This window comes from Lactuca saligna, chromosome 1 (assembly GCF_052625555.1).
Source record: "Lactuca saligna cultivar CGN05327 chromosome 1, ASM5262555v1, whole genome shotgun sequence".
NCBI classification, from domain to species: domain Eukaryota; kingdom Viridiplantae; phylum Streptophyta; class Magnoliopsida; order Asterales; family Asteraceae; genus Lactuca; species Lactuca saligna.
The window spans coordinates 75946483-75956716 of record NC_136417.1 but is presented as its reverse complement, the minus strand read 5'-3'; the positions used below and the strand labels follow the sequence as shown (position 1 = coordinate 75956716).

General features: G+C 33.1%; 1 protein-coding gene across 2 annotated transcripts; it reads right to left on the bottom strand.

Moving 5' to 3' along the window:
- Positions 1 to 5155: 5155 nt before the first annotated feature.
- LOC145040075 (SUN domain-containing protein 4-like) lies at positions 5156 to 8828 on the bottom strand. 2 transcript variants are annotated; one of them, XM_078988060.1, is made up of 5 exons: positions 8304 to 8828; positions 7536 to 7740; positions 6092 to 7302; positions 5668 to 5753; positions 5156 to 5421 (listed from the first exon to the last, which is right to left on the bottom strand). In XM_078988060.1, exons 2-5 carry the CDS (start codon positions 7693 to 7695, stop codon positions 5184 to 5186), a joined length of 1695 nt encoding a protein of 564 aa, XP_078844186.1. In that variant the 5' UTR covers positions 7696 to 7740; positions 8304 to 8828; the 3' UTR covers positions 5156 to 5183. The 2 variants fall into 2 exon arrangements, with proteins under 2 accessions (XP_078844186.1, XP_078844192.1); XM_078988066.1 differs by lacking the exon at positions 8304 to 8828 and adding an exon at positions 7862 to 8162.
- Between the last annotated feature and the right edge of the window lie 1406 nt (positions 8829 to 10234).

Genomic DNA, 10234 nt, shown 5'->3' with positions numbered 1-10234 from the left:
CCGAGATTAACCTCATGTTGTTTAACCTTACGTTCCGGACAACGATTAGTGAAGTGTCCGAATTTATCACACCGGTAACATTAAACTTTTGAGTGATCTTTCGCTTTACCTCTTACTTTTTTCAGTTTCACCACCGGCTGAATTCAATGATAGGTTTTGTTGGTGAGTTTTCCTGTTATTATTCCTATTTCAACGACTCCGTCCACCGGCTTTACTCTTCCTGTGATGGGACTCATTGTTCCGCGATGACGACACAGATTTGTTGAGTAGGAGTTTTCCTTGATCAATGGTTTGAGAGTCATCACGGGTCCTCTCTTTGTATGCCTTCAGCCTTCCAACGACATCTTCAAACCCAACTGACCCAAGGTCTAAGATTTGCTATATAGAAGCAACTATGTGGATGAATCTTCTTGGTAAGCTTGTTAGAAAATTTTTAACCATCTTCTTTTCATTAATCGTTTCCCCAAGAGAAGATGATTTAGACACTATACCTGACAGTTGGGTCACATATTCATCAATTGTAGCCGACTCCTTCATCTTAAGATTGTCAAACTTGGTAATTAGGGTTTGCAATCTAGCCTCCCTCACCCTGTCTGCACCCAGGTTACGGGTTTTTATGGCGTCCCAAATTTCTTTTGCCATATCCATCATTCCAACTTGTAAAATAAGATCTTCAGGTATCGCCTGGAAGATCACAGTAATAGCGACGTTGTTCTTCTTTGGATCAATCTCAATAGCAACATTATCCTTCTTTGGATCATTCGCTCTCGGATCTATGACATCCACACCTGATGAACATTTAATATCACTTTCATGCGAAATTGCCCGCACAGTATAATTCGTTGCATTCAACATTGGTACTTGAAATGAAAGACATTCCTTTTTCGCTTCCCCCTGGAACAGAAGACGATGGCGTATCTCCCTCCACCATGTCTTCTTTTCAACCAGGCTCTGATACCAAATCAAAGCAAAAACAAGATCTAACCAAACACACAACAGTTATTATTGAGAAAAACTAACGCACAAAAAAACTCAATTGGTTCACGCTTGATATCACAGCTCGATAACTTAGCATGTATATATATAGAATACAAGACATAACAAACTAGCATCTATTTAGGAACCTAGCATCAATCCTTATCAGTATCTAATTTGTTACCCACAAAACTAGATAACTCTTATTATACCTCATCGTATAAAGGATAATTCAGAAATTTCTAACAGTGACGAGTCTAGAAAGTAAACTATGTGGTTCACTATTTAATTGAAAATGATAGAAAAAAAAACTACTAGTTACGATTCCGGGTCTGATCGGACCATATAAGGAAAAAAGTTTTAAAGTTCTTATAATTGTATCCGACGAGGTTTTATATCATGATATATTTTCATAATTATATCATTACTAATATTTTCTAAAAGTCATTCTTCAATATATGATTCCTAAAGTTAGAGATCCGAAGGTTGTCAGAGATTTTAGACCTATTAGTTTGATTGGTTGCCAATACAAAATTATTGGCAAACTTCTTGCTAATAGGCTGGCGGAGGTTATTGGTAGTCTGGTTAGTGTGGAGCAATCTACTTTTATAAAAGGCAGACAGATTTTAGATGGTCCTTTTCTCCTTAATGAAGTTGTGGCTTGGAGTAAAGCGTCTAAATATCCTCTTTCGATCTTTAAAGTGGATTTTGAGAAAGCTTATGATTCTTTATCTTGGGAATACCTACTGGAAATCATGCAAATTATGGGGTTTGGTTCCTTGTGGTGTAATTGGATTTTGGAGATGTTGTCATCTGCCACAGTCTCGGTCCTAGTGAACGGTTCTCCTTCTCGGGAATTCCATATGTTTAGAGGTCTGAGATAGGGTGACCCCTGTCCCCTTTTCTTTTTCTTTTGGCCATGGAGGGTTTGCATGTGGCTGTGTCTCGGGCACAATTGTCTAATACTTACAGGGGAATCACAATTGGAGGAATTGCTATTTCTCATCTTTTTTACGCTAACGATGTTGTTCTTATGGCATAGTGGAATCATGAAAATGCCCTACATATTGTCCGAATCCTTAGATGTTTCTTTTTGGCTTCGGGGTTGAAAATTAATCTTCATAAAAGTAAGCTATACGGTGTGGGGGTGACTCCTAACCAAGTCTCTTATGTGGCTAATTGTATGGGTTGTTCTTCGAGTTCGCTTCCTTTTATTCATTTGGGTGTTCCGGTTGGTCAGAATATGTCTAGAATTGATTCTTGGGGTTCTATTATTGATTCTTTCCAAAAAAAATTGGCGGTCTGGAAAGCTAAAACCCTTTCATTTGGGGGTCGAATGACTCTTGTTAGAGCTGTTTTGGGGTCTATTGGTAGTTATTTGATGTCTATTTATCATGTACCACTAACGGTGATAAATCAGTTGGGGAGATTGAGGGCTTCGTTTTTTTGGGGGGCTGATTTGGATGACCGTCGTATGCATTGGATTAAATGGGATAAAGTTTTGGCTCCCACTGATGTTGGAGGATTGGGGATTGGTAGTCTTTTTTCCTTTACTAAGGCTTTATTATTACGTTGAAAGTGGTGTTTTTTCCATAACCCAAATTTATTATGGGCTAGGGTGGTCAAAATCTTATATGGTTTGGGTGAGGTCACAAATCTGTTGATTCCGCAGAGATTATTGACGGGTCCTTAGAGATATATTACAAGGATTGTGAATAATCTAAAAGACCGGGGTTTTGATTTCCATAATTTAGCTCCTATTCGGATTGGTGATGGGGCTAGTACTTCTTTTTGGCATGATACTTGGAAGGGTGATAGTCCACTAGCTATTTCCTTTCATAGAATTTTTGCTTTAGATATTAATCGTTCAGCCAATGTTAGGTATCGTTTTTTAATTGGATGGAACACAGAAGTTCTTAGACGTTTGCCTAGAGGTGGGATAGAACAAGTTCAATGGGATTCTTTTTTGGAGGAGATGCAAAATGTACAACTTCAGCAAGTCCCGGATAGGTTGGGTTGGTCTCTTGATAGCTCTGACTCTTACTCTGTTTCGTCGGCTCGCCATGCTTTGGATGGCGGGCTAGTTGATTCAGGGGATATGGCTACTAGATGGAATAATTGGGTTCCTATTAAACTCAATATTCTTATATGGAGGATTCAGTTATCTAGTATTCCTACAAGGGAGAGATTATCTAGGAGAGGTATCATGGTTCCTTCTATTATGTGCCCTATTTGTTTGGATGCAGTAGAGACCATTGAGCATATTTGTACAAGTTGTCCTGACTTGAATAACATATGAGTAAGGGTAGCTATTTGGTGGGGATTATCTCTCCCAGTTCATCTTTCGGTGTAGTCGTTAATCAACTGGTCAGAAAATATCAATCTACGTAGAGGGCAAAGGAAGGTTTTTGATGCGGTAATTATCACTTCCTTCTGGTGCTTATGGAATTTTCGTAATACTTCTAATTTTAGGATGGTTCTTCCAAAGAAATCGGATCTTTTTGATGAGGTTGTTGAGAAGTCTTTCTTTTGGATTTCTAATAGATGTAGTAGAGTAAATTTACATTGGACTGATTGGCTTCGTAACCCAACGTTAGCCTCCTCTAAAATGTAATTTCATGCTAGCTTCTTGCTAGTGTTTTTTATTAATAAATTTCTGCTGTTAAAAAAAAACATGACACCAAACTATCACTCAAAAATTGATCACCAATTTTCCGGATCAACAGGCAGTGAACTTAAATCAACTTTCATATGATTATGTATTATGTTGCTAATTATCTTTTTCTACTGTCTTTTTATTTATCTTTTTAAAAAACTTGAACAAAACATTTTTGATTCTATGCTCCGAAGCAAACGAAAATTGGCCATTCAAAATCAAAGACATTATTGTTTCTATTTTGTTACAAAGTATCAAAGTAAAGAAACAAATAAATAAAACGAATTCCAAATAAATAATGAACTATATCATTCGTAAAAACATCTTAATATCCAATTATGTCAAAGTATCAATTACAAAGTATAGAAAAAAATCCACTGTATCAATTATCAAACACAATCAAATTACATCAATTACTCAATTACAAACCATTAATTTCTATTTCGAACAATGTATCAAAGCATCAACCATAATCCAAATTAAAGAAATTAATCAATTATAGTTTACAGACCTGATATGAAGAAGTTGAAGGCCATTGTCGATGGTCGGATCTAGCGTTGTTATTGTCGGTGGCGGTGGCGGAGACCAAAGGGGAAGGTTGCTGCTCATCGGTGGTTTGGCGCCGTCAAAGGAAATGTCGGTGGTGTGGCCGGGAGGAATACGACGATTTTTTTTAATTCTCTTTATTATCTGATTTTAAATGCATTGGACTGAATGAATTCAACTTTGGGATAATAAAATATAAAACATGGGCTTTTAATTCTTTGTTTATACTATCTTTTTTAAACATGGTAGGTCATGTCACAAATGATCTTTATATATAACTTGTAATAAACATTTTAAAATTAGGTTGGTCAAATGACCCACATTTGGATTAAATATATTCGCCAATGGTTTGAAGTAGTTTTGTTGGAATGGTTGTTGGAAAATGGGTGGTTATGAAATATGTGAGTTGTTAGAAGTAGCATGTTCATGAACCATCCGACTGGTGATTCTAAATTTGGGTATTGGCAAGATGTTGTGTTGTGTATTTGTGATTCTAAATTTGGGTGAAGTGGGTGTGTATAGATTTTGATCCATTTTTTGATGTTTGGTGAATGAGAAATAATGTTTTTAAAAGAGAGAAAGAATTTATGATTATAGTGTGTTGTAGTGTATGAAATAGTATGGTATTTATAAGTAAATATTAGATAGTTCCATAAACATAATACCTTAATATAGAAAATACAAGTAAATGCTAATGTCCTATAAATTCAACTTTGTCTTTATAATAATAAAAAAAAAAAAGTTCCATCCAACTTTGTGTTTACAACAAAACAATTATGCCAACACAATCTTCCACCCAAAGTTGTCTACAAATTAGATTTCCTTCTTTACCAAAGAGATATTATTATATTACCACGTATGAATATGAATACACTACAAGTCCAAATAACAACACACATTCCAAACCAAATTTCAAAATGATTGAAAAAGGTTATATATATATATTTTCCATTAAACTTTATAGATATAAAGAGATGATAAACAAAAACAAGCATAAGAAAAATGATTATAAGGAGAGTATAACGATGATAATCGTACAGCTTGTAAGCATGTAAATCCAAGAACGATCCGCCATCTTACCACTACTCTCTTCTGACCTATTTTTACTATAAAAAGCAAACAAAATTTTATCCAGAAATAATCTGGAAATTGCTAATAATCCAAATGTTAAGGCAACAAGAAATATAACAATCCCTTTATTCTCCATATGTACTTGATTCTCCCTCACCTTTGCCACCTCAGCCCTAAATCCAAAATCAATCACACACACACATACTCATTAGATTCATTTTTACACAATACATGACATGACATAACAGTACATAATAATTTGTATTGGACTGAGACCAGAATGATGTCAATAGGACAAAAACTGTAATTTTTTATTGCAGATAAAAAGATGGGACAAGGTGGGACGTGGACAAGCTATTGATATTTTGTCTGTGTAAAAAGACATAAATGCCCTTCTCATCAAGGAAAAAAAAATTAACCTGAGGAAAGCATTGGTCTTTGTGATGTCATCCAGTTGAAGTGATACGAGTGTTTTCCATGAAACTAAATCATCAACCTGTTTACTCTGTAGTAAATAGTAAAAAGGGTTAAAGTTAAAACACAAGAAATAGCAATCAACTTTCATTTATTTCTATACAAAGCAATTTTTACAAAAAATAATACATAAGGGTAAAATTGTCATTTTTATAATTATTCAAGAAACATTGAATACAACAAGAAATGATACAGAAGGGTAAAATGGTCATTTTAAACAGCATGTTAAAAATTCAGATCCAGCCAAACAGCCCCTAAGAGAACGTGTAGAATTGTAGTTTTAGCTTTGATTATTTGTCAAGAAATAAATAAAATGGTTGACAATAAGAAAAATGACTAAAATACCCTTTGCATAAAAATAGTACTTACCAAGGCCTCCTTGCTCTCATGAAAACTCTTCAAATCGGTTCTTATTCCCTCCATAATCACATCTCTCTCTCCAATTTCTTCATCAATTTCTTTAAAAATATGTCCATATTTATTGTTCAATTCATCAAGATATCTCTCCAAAACCGATAAATTTATGTCCAAAAGCCGAACTTTTTGCATCAAAATCTTGATGACACTATCCCCGGGCAGCCTGCCCGCTTGTTGTTGCCTTACTTCCGCAAGAGGGTCAGGCACATCAACTGTCTTAACTGCCCGAATTCCATTTTTACCCTCCTCCAAAAACTCCTCATCTTCCATTCTATTTCCATCAAACAAATCATTATCCTTATCATTATCCTCCCTTTTCAAATCACTTTCAACTTCTTTATTCACAAACTTTTTATTATCTTGAACATTAACCAAATCCTCAAGCATCATTTCAACAGCATCAACCCCATAAACTTGCACAAAACTCAAAGTACAATAAAACCCAGTTCCATAATGACTTAAAAGATTCAACTTTATATATCTCACCCATTTTGGCTCTTTAAGAAAGAATCTTTGTTCATGTTTCACATTTCCAGCTGTGAAATTTCCAAGCTTTACCCATGTTTCAGTAGGGTAAACCAAACTCCCAAGAATCTCAAACTCTTTAAGATTCGATGAATGGTGTTCAAAATTAGCAATCTTGATTGTGTCAACTAGGGTTTCTTCAGAAAGTTCAAGAACTACAAATTTTTCTTCACTTGAACATGGGTTTCTAAGGTACTTATCTTTATCTATTGTTAAAATTCCTGAAGCCCCTTTTGCTTCTTTATTACTTGATAAAACTTTTGCACCTTTTGAAGCAGATGCATAGTTGTAATCTGCTCCACCTGGTTCTAATCTGTGGATTATGCTTACTGAATTTCCATTTGAAGGGCGTGTTTTTGTGTTGAAAGCTTTGTTCTTGAATTCATCGAGTCCTAAAGGGACTGATCTTGTTTTTTCAGGTTTAGAAGGGTTTTTTGGTAAAGGGTTTGATTCTTTTTGGTCAAATTCAGGATCTTGACTGATAATTTCCTCCTTTTGATCACTTTCGATTAGGGTTTCTGAATCGAGACCTGTGGATTGACATTCGTTTGATGATAATGAACAATAAGATGAGTTATTTGATTCTTGGTTGAATTCATCCCATGTTGTTAAATCATTTGGAAGATCTTCAGGATTATCTGTAAAATTAGATAAAAAGTATAATGTCATAAAGTTATTTAATGTAAAAAAAAACTAGTTATGAATTATGATTGTGATATTGCTATAATTGTCAGATGTTTCAAAGTTAAAATGAAAAAAGATAGTGTGATGCTATAATGAATGAATCAATGTAAAACATAAATGTAATTTCTTGTATTGACGGATTTACCCCTACAAAAACATGGTTTGAGGAAATATGAATGTGACTGACCTCTATAACCATCACCATGGCCGATCCATAAATTTAACAGGAACAAAAGCCCCCAAAGAAAGACAGCAAGAGACAATGAAACCTTATAAAAGTTATTTTTCCCAAAAGTAGATTTTCCCAAAGCTCTTCTTGAAAGAAGAGCTTTACGTGACCTCTGCATTGTACATCAATCTGATTCACTATTTACAACTCAAGAACAAGAAACCTGCAATCAAATAAACACTTTTGTTAATAAAGAATCACCTAAAGTGAACAATGGGTGTATGAACTATGAGCAAAGACAAATCAAAAGCAACAACATTGAAATATAATTTATATCTGTTTACAATTTGGTTGCAAGTAATTCTCGAATGGATGCTAAAAATCAATAGATGAAGACAGGCACAAAGAATCGCGTTGGCATATGAACAAACACTTTGCGTGCAAGAAACATCTGGCTCAGGAAAGATGATGGAGGGGTGTCCCAATCAATAACATTCTTCTTTGTTTTGTGATTATAAGTTTGGGCGAGAAAGATCGAATACGCATATATGAAATTGGATTCAAATTACAAAGATCAGAAACCGAAACCTTTGAATTTGAAATTCGAAACGTAGAAAACAGAGCAAAAGTCAATAATTGAACCTGGGTACAGGGATCTAAAAAGTATATTATAACATAAAAAGAAGCGGACATCATTAGGCACATGGGACAGCCGGCAGTCACGAAGATCTTAATTCTTAAATTAAATTAAAGAGAGACACACAGGAATTTGACAATTGACAGCACCTGGTAGATCTCTGTTCTTGAAATTGGGAACTTCTTCGAAACGATCAACGAAAAGTTGAAGACAATGAAATTCTTGAGATCATCAAATCAAACTGATAAAAAAAGCCTAAAGTTCAGCCGATCTTCCTCCTGACTTTCTTCAATATTCAATTCACCACATCAAATCAGAATTTCGATATAAATTATTAAAACTTCGTCGGATTTGCAGTCTTCCAATGGCGACCGTGTGTTCTTCCCTATAAGAAACTTGCTTTTTTATCGTTTACTTAACCCCTGTTGCCGTTTGTCTCACTCTATGATTTTCAAGAATCTTTGGGTTTTTGATTTTTCCACTCGAATTACGAATTGGGTAATTACTAAAATTTAAAGAAAGGGCGGTGGATTTACTGCTGATGGGTCAAAAAACAAGCTGTTTTTGTCCTCTCCTCGATGATATCATGTCCCCTACTCTCTCATGAACGATGAAACCCTTCAATGGTGTAAAGAGTAAATTTATACAAAGAGTTCGATAAAACTCAAATAGAAGAAGATATAGTGTTTTAATAGGATTCTAATGTTTCAAATTCTAGTTATCTAATTAATTATCTATTTACGCGTTCAACAAAATTTTAATATAAAAAATAATATATATATATATATATATATATATATATATATATATATATATATATATATATATATATATATATATATATATATATATATATATATATATATATATATATATATAAAAAGTATGTCGACTGTAATAATGTCTTATATATACTATTATTTAATTTTTTTTTATCAAATAGTATTAGAATATCATTTATATTCTATAAGTCAATGGCTATTTAGTATGTTTGTTCTTGACGAAAATGTCAATATATTATTTAATGAAAAATTGAAAATGTCTTGTTTTTTTGTAAAAAAAAAATGATCATATATTAATTTTTGTTTTCCTAAAAGTAATCAATTCTGTTGTAGATGCTTTGAACCAAGATTGTCAAGATCGGGATCCTACCTAGGATCATTTTTGGGTTTGCAAAATCGGAATCGTAAGATCGGGATCGAGATCCTAAGATCCCACAAAATAGAATATAATTTTAATTTATAATATTAATTATAAAAAATATTTCAAACATTTAATTTTTCGTTCAAAAGTTATAAAAACTTTAAAATATTAGTCATAAGTCACAATAAAAATGATAAATGGTAGATTGGTAAAGGGTAAAAGACATAAAATGGTAAAAAAAATTCATTTGAAAAGAAAAATTAAAGGAAGGTAGGATCGGATCGGATCTCGATCCTACGATCCTACCTACGATCTTACGATCCTACCTGCGATCTTACCTAAAATACGATCCTTTTACGATCTGAATCGTTTTTCATACATAGGATCGTAGGATCGTACAATCCTACGATCAGGATCGCGATTTTGACAACCATGCTTTGAACTGAATATAACTATTTATTTTGTTTTAAAATAATTAAAATGAAAAGCATTATATTTTAATATAAAAGTTTGAGTGCTTGTTACTTCAAATTGTAGTAATGAACAAAACTTGTTGAAAGCCACATCCGACATCCTCCGAATATCATATTTTTTATATTAATCTTGAGGAAGAAAATATATTTTTAGTCTATTTTACACAGCATACTTCAAGGATATGGTAAACAAATTAAGTTATTATTTGATATAAAGTGATATAAATATATTATTTTAAGTAGATGAAAATCAAAACATTGCATTACTTTACATGAAAGTTATCATAAAATGAAAGTTAATTTATATAATTTTAATAGTACATATACTAAAACCCAAATATAAATATATATTTTCATATATAAACATTGATTCAAACCAAATTAATTTTACTAATTTATATAGTTTATGAATTATACACTTAAACCCAAAAATAAATATATATTTTCATATATAAACATTGATT